The sequence below is a fragment of the Malaclemys terrapin genome, chromosome 21 (genome assembly GCF_027887155.1).
Source record: "Malaclemys terrapin pileata isolate rMalTer1 chromosome 21, rMalTer1.hap1, whole genome shotgun sequence".
NCBI lineage: Eukaryota > Metazoa > Chordata > Testudines > Emydidae > Malaclemys > Malaclemys terrapin.
In genome coordinates this window covers 19,523,200-19,542,470 of record NC_071525.1, presented here as the reverse complement: position 1 = coordinate 19,542,470, position 19,271 = coordinate 19,523,200, and the positions used below count along the sequence as shown (strand labels likewise).

The 19,271-nt window shown below is 53.8% G+C and overlaps 1 protein-coding gene across 1 annotated transcript; it reads left to right on the top strand.

The window, feature by feature from the left end:
- The first annotated feature begins 5,438 nt into the window (after positions 1-5,438).
- On the top strand, positions 5,439-18,878 carry LOC128826905 (phospholipase A2 inhibitor and Ly6/PLAUR domain-containing protein-like). Its single transcript, XM_054010452.1, has 5 exons — positions 5,439-5,513; positions 6,510-6,637; positions 10,630-10,782; positions 11,177-11,317; positions 17,725-18,878. Exons 1-5 carry the CDS (start codon positions 5,458-5,460, stop codon positions 17,937-17,939), a joined length of 693 nt encoding a protein of 230 aa, XP_053866427.1. The 5' UTR covers positions 5,439-5,457; the 3' UTR covers positions 17,940-18,878.
- Positions 18,879-19,271: the final 393 nt, after the last annotated feature.

Below are 19,271 nucleotides of genomic sequence, written 5' to 3'. Positions count from 1 at the left end.
GGAAATTAGGCAGCAGAGACTGGGGCTACACGGTCAGTTCAGCCACCAATGGGGGTGCAAATGCTCTGGGACCTGCCGAAAGTTTTCAAGATATGCTATTGGGTCAGTCTATACGACCCTTGACTCAGGAATGGCGGAGGATAAGTGAGTTATAAAGGGAAGGGATCTCAATTTAAACCAGAAATGACTAAAATATATCTTTGACTGGATCTATGAATAAATCTATGACTGGGTTTGGACAGTACTTGCTTTTTAGGCAAAACAATGAATGCTGCAATCTGAAGCTGGTATTGCGTCACACATGATATGAATTGCATCATGTTATTCCTAGAAGTCATGGATGATGCAATCCTAACGAAGCTTACATCACTCTGCTGAACAAATTGCCCTATATCAGCTCTAGAAATCATACAGTGTCGTGCTCTCTTATTTGTCAGTGTTTGATTTTGCAGAGGGACACATTTCTGTTTAGCCAAAGTGAGCGGAGATACCTCGTACTTGTGTGAACAGTGCAGATAACTTCTGCTATGTTTGTGGTGAAGTGACTTTTGCATCACAAAAGCACAGTATAACCACTATGGTTAAGAAAGCCATCACCTTTATTTTGGCTACAAAATTGGAGATAAAGCAAGAGGTGGGCCCCACACATATGCTGCAACACTTGTGCAACAAATCTTCGCCAGTAGTTGAACAGGAAAAGGAAATCTATGCCTTTTGCAGTGCCAATGATTTGGAGAGAGCCAACAGATTGTACCAGCAATTGTTACTTCTGCATGGTGCCTCCAGTTGGGAAAGGTGTGTCAAAGAAGAAAAAGTGGACTGTGCATTATCCAAACATTCCATCAGCTATACGCCCAGTACCCCACGGAGAAGGACTGCCGGTTCCTGATGCACCAGAATCATTCTCACTTGAGTCAGACGAGGAAGAGGAAGAGGGTGAAATTTCTGGTCCTGAACCATCAATGTCACAGGACCCACATTTTCTCCCATCCTCCTCCTCTGAACCACATCTCATAACACAAGGTGAACTGAACGACCTTGTCAGGGATTTGGAACTACCCAAGAGTAAGGCAGAGCTGTTGGGCTCCAGACTACAGCAGTGGAATCTCCTGGCAGGTGATGTTAGGGTTTCCATGTTCCGTGACCGTCAAAAGGATCTTGTCCCATTCTTCTTCATGGAAGGTGATCTTGTAGCCTGCAACAACATCGATGGTGTGATGGCAGCCCTCAACATCGTTCACGATCCAGATGAGTGGAGACTGTTCATTGATTCATCGAAGACGAGTCTTAAAGCTGTTTTACTGCATAATGGCAATGTTTTGCCATCAATTCCAGTTGGTCATGCAGTCCATATGGAGGAAACCTATGACAACATGAAACAACTTTTGAGGTGCATAAACTATGACCAACATCAGTGGCAGCTTTGTGGCGATTTGAAGGTTGTTGCTCTCTTGCTTGGTCTGCAGACTGAATACACAAAGTACTGCTGTTTTCTCTGAGAATGGGATAGTCGTGCAAGAGATTCCCACTACATCAAGAAAGATTGGCCACTCCGAGGGCCTGGGAGGAAAAGTGTTTAGCATCCACCACTTGTTGAATCAAGGAAGATTTTGTTACCACCCTTACACATCAAGCTGGGTCTGATGAAGAACTTTGTCAAGGCCATTGACAAAACACAAGCAGCTTTCAAGTACCTCCATGGAAAATTTCAAAGGTTAAGTAAAGCTAAGATAAAGGAAGGTGTCTTTGTTGGTCCTCAGATTCGTGAACTTCTTCAAGATGATGCATTTGACCATGCACTGCGTGGCAAGGAAAAGACAGCATGAAAAGCCTTCCAGTTAGTGGCAATAAATTTTCTCGGAAACAACAAGGCAGACAACTACAGGTTGTTGGTGGAAAACCTCAAGGCATACAAAAGCCTTGATTGCAACATGTCACTAAAGATACATTTTTTGCACTCTCATCTAGATTTTTTTCCACCGAACTGCGGAGCAGTGAGCGACGAGCACGGCGAGCGATTTCACCAGGACATTGTAACAATGGAGAAACGCTATCAGGGCAAATGGAGCCCATCAATGCTTGCAGACTATTGCTGGACAGTGACAAGAGATGCTCCATTTAATGAATACAAGAGACAAGCCAAGAAGCGCCGAGTAGACACTGAATAGAACTAAACTATGTACATAATAGTTTTTTGCCTTTTGTTTCATAATAAATTTTATTTATATAACCCTTTTGCTGATTTTTAAAGTGTTACATAAACAGGACAGGTGAAATATTATCATGTCAAGCAACCATAAACACATGAAAAGACCTAGGTTTACAATTTATGATTAAAACTCTACTATCTACACAATATACATAGACATAAAATGTAAAAACTTAAATATCTTAGAAACAGTAGCCAATCAGTTGTTTTAATTGTCATATTTGAATTCAGCACATAAAAATACATGATTTTATAGCACATTTTATCTCTGAAGCAGACGACTTCTCAAAAATTGTAGACCAGTGTAACCTGCCCTTTAACAACAGCTCTCCTTACACAATCACCATTTTTCAATAAACCTTACCCAAACTTTAAACTTCTCTCACTCTAGTCTTTTAACCTTTTTCTCTCACAGCTCTCCTTACTCAACCTCACCCAATAACCTTTCTCTCCCTTTTTTCTCTAAACCTTACCCCAACTTTCTTTTTCAGCTTTAAAACTTCTCTCGCTCTAGTCTTTCAACCTTTTTTTCTCAATGTATCCACGCACAAACACAAACACACACACACAAAAATAAGAAAAAAAATCAAAATGGCCAACGGCGCCAAACTTCGGCGCCAACGGAAATGGGGTGGGAGGGCGGAACAAAAACTGCAAATGGGGCATGGAATCCTGCCAAAAAATGCATGGTGATGAAAGCTATCAAGCCGTATACTACTTAGATGACCTCCTGAGGTCCCTTCCAACCCTGATATTCAATGATTCTATGACCTGAAGTGTTGGCCTCTCCGCATTGGTCCTGGGGCCTGTCAGTCTCAAGATCCTGCTTTCTCTTCGGCCCTTCCCCTTTATTTTGGTATTGGGAGAGGGTCAATCAAACCCCCACCCCCACCCCCACTGTCCAGTTTAGGGGCCAGCAGCTCCCTGGAACTTCCATGGGAATCTGTGAGGAAACTTTCCATCACAACTTTTTTTAATGGAAAAATCAGGGTTTTTTTTACTCAAGCTTTTTCACAGCAAGGGCCCCTGCATTGCTCCTAAATTTCAATTTTTGTAACCCCCTTCCCCCCAAAAAAACAAAACTATTTTTTTTCTGTTTTCAGCAGGTTTGGGCCATGTTCTTTTCATTTCTTGGCTGAAAATAGTCATGTTTTCTGAAGATTTGGACTAAAAATTGTCCAGATTTGAGTGCAAAGATTTTGGCAGGTTTGGGTTAAAGATTGCTTGATCTTTGCCTGAACTCGTTTGGTTTTCAGCTGAAAATTGTTCAGCTTCCAGAACATTTTGGTTGAAAATAGTTGGGAACTCAAATGTTTTTCAGTCTGTGACTTTTTTCAGCTTTAAGGTGATTTTGATTTTGGCAGTTTCTGGGCCAAAAAATTGTTCAGTTTTCAGCTGGAAACATTACATTTTTCACTTTTTTTTTTCTGAAAACTGTTTGGGTTTTGATAGTTTGGCCTCAAAACATTGTTGGGTTTAGGCTGAAAATTATTCACGTTTAGGCCAATCATTGGTCACTTTGTAGCAGTTTGTAGCCAAAACGTATCCAGTTTTTAACGCTTTTCAACCAACATTATTTTATATTATCAGCTGGACAATTTTCATTTTCTGGCTGAATTTTTTTTTACCTGCAATTTTCCATCAACGGTTTTATGATTTTCAGATTTGTGAGGTTTTCGGCAGGGCTGGGTGTGTATGTTTCTGATTTAATCTGACATTTCCTCTTAGACTGGGGGCGGGAATCCATCTCTACGCTTGCATAACATTTATGACACAGTGTGAGGGAGCTGGGGCTGACGAACAGGAGGAAGAGATGCAGAGGTCAAGCTCAAATTACAACCAGCTTGAAACCAGAGCTGTTGTCAAGGTCATTAGGAAGGTGATGGGAACCCCGGGCATGACTTTACCAGCCTGGTAGAATCTCAACTGCATTGCAGGGCCCGGGATGCTCTCCATGTTCAGGTTCCTCTGTTCCCTTCTGCATTTAAATGGGGCTTAAATTGTGTGTCAATGGGATGAACAAGGAAAAGGATCAAAAACACCCTCAGCGCTTTGGCCCTCATGCCCAAATGTACCAAGAATTTTGCAAAGGTTATTACAAGAGCTGGTGGAGGGGAGCAATGTTGTTATAACATGTGCAACGAAAAGGAGAGACAGATCCTGTGACTTTCCCAAGGACACAGAGTGATTGGAAGAGCTGAAAAGGGAAACCAGGTTCCTAGCCCTGCTGTAACCCATGAGATCCTGCTTCCACCTAAGAGCTGGGCCTAGAACACAGGAGTCCTGACTCCCAGACCTTTGTTTTAATCCACCAGACCACACAGCTGGAGGCAGAATGTGGAAGTCCAGCCTCCCAGGCCCCCTGCTTTACCTTACTAGCCCCCACTCTCCTCCCAGAGCTGGAGAGAGAACCCAGGAATCCTGGCAACCAGTTTTAACTACTAGCCTCCCTCCCCCTCCGCCCCTATGGAATCCAGGAGTCCTGACCAGCTGGCCTCCTTCCTCCTGCGTTAACTAGATCCCACGTTCTTATGGAACCCAGATGTCCAAGGCCCACCCAACCCTACTCCACTGTGCCCTGCTTCCACTCTATAGAACCCAGGCGTCCTGCTTCTCCCAAGGACAGGACCTAGAAGTCCATCCGCTCTGTCCCTTGTGTGACCCGCTGCCTCCGTTGCCACCCCAAGCCTCTTAAGGGGAGTTGGTTTCACTCATTCCTCTAATTTGATTCCCTGGCAGGAAGGGAGGAGAATTTGTGTGCACAGGTGCCAAAAGGGGGGCAGGGCCAGTGAGAAGAATAGAAATGTATATGATCTACCTGATGAAGCATGCAAATCTTACAGATTTCTATATTGCATCACAGCAGGTACCTGAGCCCTTCTATAAGAAGAGACAGAGAGAGCCCAGGTGTGACAGGCCAGAACGAGAGACGGGTGCAGCTTTTCCACTCTGCAGAGTTTTCACCGACTTCACCCCACGCAAACTTTACTTTAAGGAGCATTTGGGTAAGTGATACCCCTTCAGTCTGTTGATGCTGTAACCACTAGACTCCACTCCCCAAGCCAAGATAGAACCCAGGAGTCCTGGCTGCCAGCCCCACTCCTCCACTCTATGAATGCTGATGAAGGCGAGAGCCAGCGTGCAAACGGGGTAACTGACAGCTGCAGCGGGGTCGTATCAAGGGAGAAGCATGGTTAAACTCCAGTTCTGTACCCAGCGAGTGCAAACAGCTGCCTAAGACTGACAGGATGTGTCAGGAGAAAGCTGCCTGCTGCCACACCGGAGAGGGGACTCTGACTTCAGGGTAAACTTTTGGACTCCTTCTGCCGGGAGCAGGGAAATCAGCTCTGCCCTGGCACAACAGAGCATTAGGGTGGCTGAGAGTGGGGAAACTGAGGCAGCTGCAGAGCACTGGCAATGCTGTGACACCCTGCAAGGGTGGGAAGTGCCCCAGCACAGTGCATGGGGGAAGGGGAGGCAGAGGTACCTGTCACCAGGAGGGAGGGGGAATGTCTCCCCCCAGCCTATAGCTCCCTGATGGCCTGTGGCAATGTGAGGGACCCCAACTGGGTGGGGGAGGTGTCACAGCTGTGTGGTGTGGAGAAAAAAATTCACCTGAGTGTGGGGAGGGGTCAGTGCAATTCCTCCTCCCCCTGGGAACCTGGGGTGATGGTGCAGGGGCCCTAGGCCCTGATCTGCAGGGTGGGGGCACAGAGGGAATTTGGATCTGGAGGAGGGATATGGGTTTTCCCTTTTCCAGGCCCAAGGATCCCTCTGCTGTTAAAAATAGTGCGTGGCTGAGAGCCGCTTTGCAGAGACCTGAACTTAGTGTATCAAGCACTGTTTGCATTGGCAAGCTATTGCTGTAAGAGTGGGTGGGAGTGGGGTTTCCTGGTCCTTTTGGCAGTTGTGGGGGCTCTGCAGGGAGACATGGGACCAGATGCAGTCTGGAAAGAACCAGCCTAGAACAAGGTGGGGTGAGTTGTCTCTCGCTGCCACAGGAAGCAGCCTACTTTGTCTCACTCTGTTTAAGGAGCTGCCTGCTTTGTGTCCCTCTTGTTTGTGTTCTTGTCGGTGATTGTTCTGGATTCCCAGAAACAGAGTCACCTCATGCTGTAACCTTCCAGCAGGAGCATTTCAGGTTTGCCTCTGACTTATCTGTGTGGGTGCCACGAACGTACCAGCCACCAAGGGCTCAGTGCTACGGCTACCCTAGAGCTGTAGCAAATGACTCTGTGGTTCCACCCACCGTGTCACCTGGATTGTGCATGTACAATCCTTCGTTCTGATCTCATTTCAGCCTGTCTGTGATCAATCCCCCTGTCAGAGATTTAGCTGCATCCGAGACCCCAGCGCCAATCTACTGCTTCCCCATCACCATGGAGGCTTCTCTTGTCATCTGCATCCTCGCCGCTCTCCTGCCTACGGGTGAGTGGGGTCCGTTCCTATGGGGCTGATTTCCTAACTTCTACAAAGTACCAACAGCTCAGAGCCGCCTGCTGGGTAAAACTCTTAATGAACGTAACCAAAAAGAAGCCAGAAAATAACGGGGGCTGAGCTGGGGGCGTCTGAGTGACAACGTCCGAGAAGGAGAGGGCTGGAAGTCACAAAGTCCCTGTGATAAGGAGTGAAACAATTCTGGAAAAGGGGGGAAATATTTACACTTTAAATCACTAAAACCGAGTCGTGACTGGGCACATTTCAGAACTGGCCAGAAACCAAGGACATTCCTGAAAGGGGATTTCCACCAGTGCAGGGCGTAGTCTGCCTTTGCAACCAAGTCCATGTCTTCTGCCTCCAGGCCCTGCAGAGACTCCTTTATGGTGCAGGTAGTCCAGCGTGGAGCATGTTGGCGCACGCCTTCCTCCGCCATCTCCGAGGGCTCCGATATGACTGGCAACTCTTTTCTCCACCCGAGGGGTCTTCCGCGAGACCTCTCAGAGCTGCCGGTCTTCTACCAGGACCTCCTCCAGACCTGGAAGCTCTTTTCAGTGACCAAGTCCTTTGTGGCCACTGAGGGGGCAGACCTCCTCACAGATCCCCTGCTACACAACCCCGAACTACGTGTGCAGGTGGTGAAGTCTCCCTCAGTGCGCCGGAGGTTGGTCCTGGCAGAAACCGCCAGGGTCGGAGACCTCCTGGACTACGACAGGGAGGACTGGGTGGATCCCCATGTGCTCGGTCAGCGCATGGGTATCTCCACCCTTCCGACCCCCCTGCGTGTACTTCGGGAAGTGGAGGCCGCCTTGTCACCCGTTTCTCTCGTCTTCTTTCAGTGGGCCCTGCAAGACAGCACTCCCCGCCCACCCCTCCCCCCGGGCCCTCCGGACATTTTTATTCGCCCCTGTTTCGTGAGCCACCCTGGCCTTCCCGTTCTCACACCCTGAGCCAGCTGCACACCCTGAGGCTGGTCCGGTTCCGAACCGTGCCTAGAGACCAACTGTACACACTCGTGCTCCACACACTGCATTTCCTCACCCTCGAGTCCTGCCCCGACACCAAGTGGTGGGACTATCTTCAACCTAAAGGGGGTGAGAAGCCCTGGTGGGCCAGCCTTTATTCCACCTTGGTCCCACGGCTTGCCGGGGACATCAGTTGGCGGCTCCTTCACGGAGCCGTGAGCATGGGCATGTACCTGGTGCAGTTCACACCTGTACCTGAGGCCTGTCCCTTTTGCGGCGTGAGGGAGAACCTGGCACACGCCTATCTCGAATGTGCCAGGTTGCAGCCCCTATTCCGGCTCCTCCAGAACCTCTTGTTGAGGTTCTGGCTACACTTTTCCCCATACCTGTTCCTTTTTGCACACCCCATCCATGGCCCCACGAAGTCGCGAGATCTCCTCGTCAACCTCCTCCTGGCCCAAACTCTCCATCTACACTACCAGGAGGAGGATGCTGGACGAGGGGGTGCTCTGCGACTGTGGGGCCTAATTCCGATCCTCCATCCGCTCACGCATCCGGGCAGAGTGGCACTGGGCAGCGCTCGCTGGCTCCCTCGACACCTTTGAGGAGCAGTGGGTGCTGTCCGGGGTTCTCTGCTCGGTGTCCCCATCCGGTACCCTTGTTTTGAACCTATGACCTTCACCTCAGTCCCTGTTTTTCTCATTGGTTGTCCCCTGTATTCACTTGGTCCCTGGGTCCAGTGGTCCCTCCTGTTAGGCTGGGGGAGGGTTTAGAGGGCCCACCTCCCAGGTTTTCCAATAAGATGAGTTTGTTGGAAAGGAAACAGATCTGAATTTCACGCACATGAACTCAAGACAATATAAAAGGCATTTCTACATCATGATTCCCAGTTGGGGTCAGTGGGCTCCACTGGTGTCAATGGGGCCAGATCCTCAGCTGGGGTCAGTTAAATTCAGGGGAAAGTGAGGGCAAGGAAGGGACAAATCTAGACCATTGTGTTCTCTCTCCTTCTCCAAGGACCTGTCTGCAGTGTGAGGTTTGCAATGGAGTTGGAAACAACTGCACGGGCAGCATGCAGACCTGCCCAGCTGGGCAAGACTCTTGTGCCATCTTACTTACCGAAGTCATAGTGGGTAGGTGAGATGGACCCTAACCAACCTGGGTCAGGGAGGAGGCTGGGGAGCCAGGACTCCTGGGTTCTGTTCTACACCTTCCTCTGGGACGGGAGTGGGTGGCTGGGTTCAAACGGGCAATGGCTGGGGAGCCAGGACTCCTGGGTTCTGTTCTACACCTTCCTCTGGGACGGGAGTGGGTGGCTGGGTTCAAACGGGCAATGGCTGGGGAGCCAGGACTCCTGGGTTCTGTTCTACACCTTCCTCTGGGACGGGAGTGGGTGGCTGGGTTCAAACGGGCAATGGCTGGGAGCCAGGACTCCTGGGTTCTGTGCTGCACCCTGTGGGCTAGTACACCAAAGGGGTCTCAGTCTCGGTATTGCAAGCAGTGGGTCTCACATGAAAGGCCCAGCAAATTCACAGTGGCTGCAGTTTTCACAGTTCAAACACTGTCCTGGTGACAGTTTGACGTGCCGTGTCAGTACGGGCAGACACCCAGGCGGTGTGAAGAGGAAGAGGTGCTAGGAAGAATACCACCAATGTGACATGCTTGCGACTAGCTGTATGAACTGAACACAAGGAGTTTGCTGTAAAAAAGCGATTCAGACTTTTTTGGTAGCAAAGCCGTTGTAAATATCAGGGAATGATTTTCTAGTTCATTCACGGCAAAGGGGGAGAGGAGAGAAAGCCAGATCCTCCCTCCCACGGACAGAGCCAGCCACCCTACGGCGCTCTAAGGAAACACCACCGCACCCACAGTGCTGCTCCAGGGGGCAGGGCAGGTGTTGGTCCCCTGGGAGCTTGGGGAAGGGTCTCTGGTACCCCAAAACTTGTAGCAGCTGTAATTGAAGCCTCTGGTGGCCACATGTGTCCACTGTAGCTGCTCTTGGGATTCAATCCAGGCAACTAGCCAGCCCGTGGGCTGGGGCCCCACTCAGGATGGGATCCGCAAAAGCCAGCACAGCCATCAGGAGCCGCCTAAGTCAGTCAATAGGAAATTCCGAGGAGAGGGGTGTGGCCTAAGCCCTGCCCCTCACCCAGAGTTTGGCTTCACAGAGGCGCCCAGCTCTGATTGGGATCTACAGCTGGGAACCCCTTACAGGTAGTCGGGCGTCTGAACTGGGTCAGCCCTTGCTTGCAGAAGACAGCGTTGGAGGAGGGGCTGCCAGGAAACCCCAGTGGCTGGGCGCTCGGCTGGGCCCTGGGGGAGCCAAGTTCAAATCTCCACTTGGCCAAAATCAGGCTGGGGATGTCAGCCCAGATCTCTCCCCTCCTATGGTCTTGCCTGGCCCCCTGGCCTCCGGGTGGGTCTCAGTCTCTCCTGTTGAAAATGCTGCACTTTGTATCAAATAGTTAAACGTTCCCTGGACCCTGATTTCCCCACGTCCACAGGGAGCGTACGACCCATTGGGCTCCTGGGTATCCGGGGGGAGCAACCCAGAATCTCCTCCCCCGGCTGGCTTTGTGCGGGGCCAGATCTGGTGGGTGTGCTCCAGGGGCATCCCCTGGCTCCAACCCTGCAGGTGAGATAATCAGGGGAACGTCTAGTGTATGAATCCCGCCGCGGCTAAGGGGTGGCTGGACGCCCTGTGTCAGGATCTCAGCAGCCCGGCACGTACCCACTGGTGGGAACTTTAGCATCAAAAGGTCTTTCTGGGTAGGAGATTCGGGGCCCTCAGGGTTAGGTGGCAGCTGAGTGGGGAGCTGGAGGATCTAAGTGCTGGGTTTAGGTGCTGAAATCTCTTTGTTTGGCCCTGTAGGACCTTGGGTGAGTCACTTCACCTCTCCGTGCCTCAGTTTCCCCATGGGCAGAGGAAGGATAATGGCACAGGGCCTCGTTGTGCAGAGGGTGTTGAGGGGGTGGGAGTGGAAGGGGAACAAATCTCAGACTTCTCCTCTTGTGCAGAGGGAGTGAAGAGTCAGAGCTTTCTCAAGGGCTGTATGGCAGCTAACCAATGTAAAGTCGGCACCATCTCTATGAATTTTGGGAATGGAATGGCAACAAGGACGAGCGTTGTCTGCTGTGGTGGAGACGCCTGCAGAACAACCACTGTTACAGGTACCTCTCCCCATCTCTGCCTTTCCTCCCCCATCCCCTGCACCCCCTGCTGCCTGGAAACTGCCCCACGTTAACTTCCTGAGACTGGTCCTCCTGCCTTGTAGGGGCCACCCCATGGAATAATGCTGAGCTCCAGGATGGGTGGAGTTTAGTGGGCGGGGCTTCAGGCTCCCACCAGGTGTGAACCCAGCTGACCCCACCCAGGGCGGGGTCCAGGGCTCCCTGCTGCAAACCTCTCCCCTGCCCCTGCTGCCCCCGGCGTCCCCAGAGCTACAGCTCCCCCTGCAGGGGGCACCCAGGGGCTGAGCTGTGCAGCCCCCAGCTGCTCTCCCTGCCCCAACGCCTCCTGGGGCTCGTCCCCCGAGCTGACTGCGTTTGCTCCACTTCTTCCCAGTGCCCCCGGCTGACACCAAACCCAACGGCCGGAGCTGCCCTGGCTGCTTCCCCTCAAGCCAGGGTCCATGCAAGGAAGGGACCATAGAGTGTACTGGACCTGAGACGCATTGTATTGATCTCGCTGGGACCGTAACGATAAGTAACTTCAGTTCATTTATTCTGGGGTTATTTTTCCTTTGCTGTTCCCTCCCCCCGCCCCGTAGGGTAGAAGCGAGACGCTGGGTGGGGGCCGTTAGATAACGGTATTGGCTGCAGATCAGGACACCTGGGTTCTGTTCCCAGTGCTGGCCTCCACTGTGAACTTGGTGTGATGGGTTGGATCACAGAAACCCCCTGGGGAACGGCCAGCTGACGTGCCAAGACTACTTCTGCCCCTGCTTTCCCTGCCCTGCCAGCTTGGGACTCCAGCGCCCTGCCTGGCTGTGCTAGACACGCTTGCCGGCCACAAACACAGCCCCAGGTCTGAACCACGTCCCACAAACTGCAGGCTTCACTGCAAGCAGCTTAAGAAGTGTTCCTGTCTTTAACACTCAGATGCCCAACTCCCGATGGGGTCCAAACCCCAAATAAATCCATTTTACCCTGTATAAAGCTTATCCAGGTAAACTCATAAATTGTTTGCCCTCAATAACACTGCTAGAGAGATATGTGTTGCGGAGTATTGGGGGACTCAGGGCCCTGCACCCCCGGCTTCCTGCGATTCACCATGACTCTCAGCCAGCCAGTAAAGCAGAAGGTTTATTTGGATGACAGGAATACAGTCCAAGACAGGTCTTGCAGGCACAGACAACAGGGCCCCCCTCAGTTAGGTCCAGCTTGGGGTCCCAGGGCATCCCAGCCCACCCCCCTTTGGGGGGTCAGAGCCATCTCTGCCTCCCAGCCATCTCTCCAGCCTCCTTCTAGCCTGCTTCCAGCACTCTCCTTTTGCGACCCCTCCCACAGCCTTTGTTCAGTTTCCCGGGCTAAGGAGTCACCTCACCTTCAACCCCTTCCTGGGTTCTCATGTTACACACTCAGGTATGCGCCCTCGGGCAGATCCCATCCTGCAATGCAGACTATCCCAGCACACTCCCCTGTCAGCATTCACAGACCACCGTGAGAACAGGCCCAGTTCGTCACATCTCTCCCCCCTTCGAGACCGAACTGAGCAGGGTCACTTTAGCCAGTGACCCGGGGAAGTTCGAACCTACCCCCGTTCCCATGGATGCCCCCGCATCCCTCCCATTCCTTGGTGAGAATTACACCAGGCCCCTCCAGTTTCACGCTCCCCCTTAGGTTGGGGTTGCTTGATGGCACTCGCAGTTCGCATGTGGGAAGGTTTATGCGGCCTGCGCCCTTTTCCCACCCCCATACCTCTGGGGCTCCAACTGGGCGGTGGTCTTCTCCCAGCGCTCCAGTCTGGAGGTCTGTGCTTTGGGCTCTCTTGGTTTAGAGCCGCCCTTTTTACCTTGGCCACCCTCCGAAAAGGCTCCTCTATGCTGGGCAAGGGTCCTAAAGCTGTTTTCCCCTTGTCCCAGGCCTTCCTCCCCCTCTGACAGGGGTCACAGGATCCGCAGTACTGTTGGACAGTAACAAAGACCCCAGGCCAGTAAAAGCTCCGTAGCAGCCTCTGCTGGGTACGCCAGGTTCCCTGGTGCCCTGAGAGGGGAATGTCATGGGCCCGGCACAGCAGCTGGCGGCGATACTTCTGGGGTACCACCAGCTGCCTCCTGATCCCCCCTGACTCCATTTCCCCTGGGGGAGCCCATTCTCGGTACAGGAACCCCTTCTCCCACAGGAACCTTTTCCGGCCACCTCGTCCCATGGTCTGTACCGCATTGAGGTCGGCCAGGTCCCTTATCTTCCGCAAGGAGGGATCTCTCTGCAACTCGGCCTGGAACTCAGCAGCTGGGACGGGGATGGCCACCTGCTCTTTCTCGCCCGCTGGGTCCGAAGCTGCAGCCTCCCTGAGCCGCGTCCCTGGGCGTTCCCTCCCCACCAGGTTAGAGTCCCGCGCCTCAGGCAAGGCACCCCCCCCAAGGCCAGGGCGCAGTGCCCCTCGCCGGCTCTGACCGCGGGTCACAACTAAGGCGGTCTGGGGGCTGCTGGGCCAGTCCTCTAGGTCCCCCCCCATCAACACCTCAGTGGGCAAATGGTGGTGCACTCCCACGTCCTTGGGGCCCTCCTTGGCCCCCCATTTCAGGTGTACCCTCGCTACGGGAACCTTGAATGGGGTCCCGCCCACCCCGGTCAGGGTCAGGAAGGTGTTGGGCACCACCCGATCTGGGGCCACCACCTCGGGCCGGGCCAGTGTCACCTCTGCGCCCGTGTCCCAGTAACCATAAACTTCCTTCCCATCCACCTCCAGGGGAACAAGGCACTCGCTCCGCAGGGACAGCCCCACGCCAACCCTGTAAACGGAGAACTTTGAATCCGGAGCATCTGGCCCCCCAGAGAAGCTGGCCTGGGGCTCTCCTCCCTCCTTAGCAGGTGGTACTCTGCCAGCCCCCCTTCCCTGGGAATGCTGCCTCTCGCCGGGCTGGGTCTCTACCCAGTCAACCCTCTGTGGGTTCGGCCTGCTCAGTCTGTCCCTGAGCCTGGGGCACTGGGCCCGTATGTGGCCCTTTTGGCCACAGTGGTAGCAGCCCATGTCCCATGGGTCCCCTTGAGTGGGTCGGATGGTCCTGATGCCGGATGTTCCCCTCTGATGGGGTTTTTCTGTATTTTCCCACGGGGAGGTCCCATGGTGACTCTCTCTCTGCGTTGTGGTGGGATTGCTCCTTTGGGACTCCTCCCTGCCACCCCCTGACCGGCTCTTTACAAACTCATCAGCCAGCTGCCCGGCATGTCGCGGGTTCTCTGGCTTTCTGTCCACCAACCACAGCCTCAGGTCGGATGGGCACCGCTCATACAGTTGCTCCAGTACCAGCAGTTTAATCAGGTCCTCCTTCGTCTGGGCCCCACCAGCCCACTTGCTGGCGTATCTTTCCATGCGGGCGGCTAGTTGCAGATATGAGATCTCAGGGGTTTTATCTTGACTCCGGAACCTTTCCCGGTACATCTCAGGAGTCAGCCCAAACTCTCGTAGCAGGGCCTTTTTGAATAGTTCGTAGTCCCCTTTCTCTGCCTCTCCCAGTTGGCGGTACAATGCCACGGATTTGGGGTCCAGTAAGGGGGTAAGGACCCGGAGTCTGTCCGCGGGATCCACCCGGTGCAGCTCGCAGGCCGTCTCAAAGGCCTCCAGGAAGTCATCCATGTCCTCCCCCTCCTTGTATGGGGCCATGATGCACTTATCAAAGCTCCGTGCAGTCCTGGGTCCCCCTTCACTCACCGCAGCCGGGGGTTCGCTGCCCTTCAATCTCGCCAGTTCCAGGTCATGCTGACGCTGTCTCTCATTCTCCTGTCTCTGTCTCTCATTCTCCTCCCGTTCCTGCTGACGCTCTCTCTCTTCACGCTGATGCTGTCTCTCTTTCTCCTCCCGTTCACGCTGATGCTGTCTCTCTTTCTCCTCCCGTTCATGCTGTCTCTGTCTCTCTTTCTCCTCCCGTTCATGCTGTCTCTGTTGTTCACGATCCTCCAGCTCTCTCAGTTTTAGCTCTTTCTCCCATTCCAGCCAATTCCGCTCCCCGGATGCCGAACGTCGCCGGGAGGATCCTCTGCTGGCCGGCGAGCTTCGCCGGGGGGATCCCCTGCTGGCCGGGGGGGCCACGGCGCCTTCGGTATTTGCTGGTCTCCTCCCCACCCTTCCCCTAGGCATAGGAAGGAGGGGTCTCGGGACGCCCTCAGCAGCCGGCTGACCACTCCCAGCTGGGACAGACACTGGTGCCTGCGCTGCATTTGCCAGGCTGCTTCCCTGAGACACAGGGATCAGTTCATTCGCGCGATCTTCCGCCTCCAGCTGGGCAATGAGCTGTTCTTTGGTGAGCCTCCCAATGCACAGCCGCCTCTGCTTGCACAGCTCCACCAGGTCGCTCTTAAGCCGCTTGGCATACATCTTCCTGCTGGCCACTCACCGGCCTGTGTGCTCACAGCTCCCCACAGTTCCCAGGGGGCCCCCTAGTGTGCCAGCCCTTCTCGAGGTCACCGCCTCTCTGCCAGGGTCGAGCTGCAGACTCCTCCACCCCTGGGACCACTCGCTGCGATCCCCCCGGGGGACCCTGTTACTGCAAAAGTCCTTCTCGCTGGTCACACACTCCCAGGGGTAATAACCGTCTCTCTCTCACTCTTCAGCACGCCTGGTCCCCGTCAATCCCCCTTCGTTTTACTGCTCCCCAGTCACTTACTGCAGGAAGCGCCGTCCACGGGGTGCAGTAGATCCCGCCGCTGCCACCAGTTGTTGCGGAGTATTGGGGGACTCAGGGCCCTGCACCCCCGGCTTCCTGCGATTCACCATGACTCTCAGCCAGCCAGTAAAGCAGAAGGTTTATTTGGATGACAGGAATACAGTCCAAGACAGGTCTTGCAGGCACAGACAACAGGGCCCCCCTCAGTTAGGTCCAGCTTGGGGTCCCAGGGCATCCCAGCCCACCCCCCCTTTGGGGGGTCAGAGCCATCTCTGCCTCCCAGCCATCTCTCCAGCCTCCTTCTAGCCTGCTTCCAGCACTCTCCTTTTGCGACCCCTCCCACAGCCTTTGTTCAGTTTCCCGGGCTAAGGAGTCACCTCACCTTCAACCCCTTCCTGGGTTCTCATGTTACACACTCAGGTATGCGCCCTCGGGCAGATCCCATCCTGCAATGCAGACTATCCCAGCACACTCCCCTGTCAGCATTCACAGACCACCGTGAGAACAGGCCCAGTTCGTCACATCATGCACGGCTGTTCCCCCACCCCCCAGGTATTAATACATACTCGGGGTTAATTAATAAGTAAAAAGTGATTTTATTAAATACAGAAAGTAGGATTTAAGTGGTTCCAAGTGATGACAGACAGAACAAAGTGAATTACCAAGCAAAATAAAATAAAACACACAAGTCTATGTCTAATACAGTAAGAAAAACGAATACAGATAAAATCTCACGCTCCGAGGAGTTCCAATAAGTCCAGCAATCACTCACACCCCCTGTAGTTCCTGTCCTTTGTTCCAGTTTCTTTCAGGTATCCCTTGGATGGAGAGGCTATCTCTTTAAACTGAAGACAAAATGGAGGGGGTCTCCCAGGGGTTTAAATAGACTTCCTCTTGTGGGTGGACACCCCTCCTCCCCCTGTGTAGAATCCAGCTACAAAATGGAGTTTTGGAGTCACATGGGCAAGTCACATGTTCATGCACGACTGAGTTCCTTACCAGCCAAGCCACGTTCCTGGGAAAGCTCTGATGTGGATTGGCATCTTCACGTTCATTGTTGGCTTAAGTGGTTCTTGATTGGGCACTTAATTTGCACATTCATTTCTCAAGAAGCTGACCAAATGCTCTACTAGGCTACTTAAAATCAAGCGAGTACACAGCCAATATTCATAACTTTGAATACAAAAATGATACATGCATGGGGGGGAGGGATAGCTCAGTGGTTTGAGCATTGGCCTGCTAAACCCAGGGTTGTGAGTTCAATCCTTGAGGGGGCCACTTGGGAATCTGGGGCAAAATCAGTACTTGGTCCTGCTAGTGAAGGCAGGGGGCTGGACTCGATGACCTTTCAAGGTCCCTTCCAGTTCTAGGAGATGGGATGGGATAAATAGGAGGAATAGATTCAGTAGATCCTAACCTTTGCAGAGATATGTTACATAGCCTATTTAGCATAAAACATATTCGAGTTATGTCATATATACATTCATAAGCATATTTCCATAAAGCTTTATGGGGTGCAATGTCACACTTGGGCCGGTGTCTTCCCCTCCCTGTGCCTTTGGTTCTCCTCCATCCATTGCCTGTCAATAGTTCAGTCTCTAAACTCCTTATTGTAAGGCCTGGCTTAGTCCTGGGAACCCCTGTTGTGCCCGGCACTGGACAGACCCCTGAGCAAGATTTGGGTCCCTCTTGTGCTGGGTGCTGCAAAGACCTTTGACTGAGATCAGGGTCCTCTCTTCTGCCAGATGCTGAAGGAATCCTAGTGAGACACAGTCCCTGCCCACAAAGAGCCTGCAATCTAAGCAGGCAAATGAAAGATCTTTCACACCCATTTTAAAGGTGGGGAAACTGAGGCACGGAGCAGTGCCTTGACTTGCCCAGTGTGGCACAGAAAGGTTGTGGCAGAGCTGGGAACTGAACCTAGTTTTGTGGAGTCCCATCATGGTGCCTTAATTCACTACAAAGCTGCCCTGCTTAGAGATCCCACTACTGCCACCAGCACTGAGCTGCTGCTTTGTAGATGAGCCATGGGGTTAATACAGGCCTCATCCAATTTAGGAGTTGTCAGTGGGCTCTGGATTGGGGCTGCACGTGACTGGTTTACAAACACAGAGTGAAACTCTGACCTAGCGGAGGAGAAGGGGGAGGCCATCCAGGGCCAGGAGGCTGGGGGGTCAGGGGAGGTTGGTGGGGCCATGAGGAGCGGGGAGGCCGTTGTGTCCTAGTCCAGCTGGAGGAGTGGAGCTGCTCCCCTGACAATTGCCTGTTTCTCCCAAACACGCAGGTGGAAGTCAAGTGCAGACCATCATGAAGGGCTGCGCTTCCGAGTCCGTCTGCGCCAATATAAAAGTGGGTTCAGGGACCTTCACAGGGATTAGTGCAGATCTAACCACAGCCAAATGCACAGCAGCCTCCGGCGCGGCGGGTGTGACTCCGGGACCAGCCGGGCTCCTCCTCCCGGCCCTCGCTGGGCTTCTCCTGCTGAAGCTTCTCTCCTGATTCTCCACCCAGTGCAATGGCGACATCGCACTGAAATACACCCTGCAGCCTGCGTTAGTCCCTCTCCCCTGCGCACGGGTTTTCCTCTCCAGGACGGACTCACATCCCCTTGATGTTGCCAGTGGCGTAGCCAGGATCCAAGAGCAGGGGGAGCAAACATAAAAAAGGCACCCCCCTTGGCTCCTCCTCTGGCCACGCCCCCTCCTTGGCTCCTCCTCTGGCTGCTCCGCGCCCCCCCCCCCGTTTTGCTGGCTCCTCCGGCTGTGCCTTCCCCACCATTGGCTGCCGGCCGCCATGCTGCACCCCCCCTTACTCCTCCGGCCACGGCTGCCGGCCGCGCTGCGGGCCACCTTGCTGCACCCCCCGCCCCTTGCTCTGCCTCCTCTGGCTGTGCTCGCCACCCTGGCCCATTGGCTGCGGGCCACCCTGCTGCGCCCCCCCCGCTCCTCCGGCCGCCGCCCTGCTGCGCCCCCCCCGACTCTGCCTCCTCCTCCTCTGGCCGCACCGGCCGCCCCTCCATTGGCTGCCAGCCGCGCTGCGGCCTGCCCTGCTATGCCCCCCCTCGCTCCGCCGGCCACGGCTGCACGGGCTGCCCTGCTGCGCCCACCCCTCGCTCCTCCGACCGCGGTTGCCGGCCACGCTGTGCTGCCTCCTCCTCCGGCCGCACCAGCCGCCCCCCGATTGGCTACTGGCCGCGCTGCGGGCTGCCCTGCTGTGCCCCCCGTCGTTCCTCCGGTCGTGCCGCGGCCTCCCCATGGCTCTTCCGGCCGTGCTGTCCCTCCTTACCTGTAGGAGGTCAGCACCGGCCGGCAGGCGCGCCACTTTTTAAAAACGTGCTGAGGGGAAGCGGCTGCTTCCCCTGCACCCCACTAGCTACGCTGCTGGATGTTGCTGCACTGAATAAAACACACTGGAGACCAAACTCTCTGAAATTTTTATTTATTTATTTATTTCAAAGGGGAAAAATTTAATTCTCGTGGGTGGGACCATCAAGAAGCCTGTTAGGAACAGAAGAGCGGCCACAGCTAGTCCGGTGTCCTGTCCCCGACAATGGCACAACCAGAACTTCCAGGGCAGTGCCTAGAACACAGCCATAGTGGAGGGACCCATCCCTGTCTTCCCGTCCTGGCTTCTGGTAGACAGAGGTTTAGGGACACCCAGAGCAGGGGGTTGTGTCTCTGAGCAATTGGCAAATTGCCATGGATGGCCCTATCCTCCAGGAACTGATCGAGTTCTTTTCTGAACCCTGCTATACTTTGGCCCATCCCCACATCCCCTGGCAGTGAGATCCACAGGTTAATTGTGCATCGTGGGGAAAAGCATGGCCTCTTC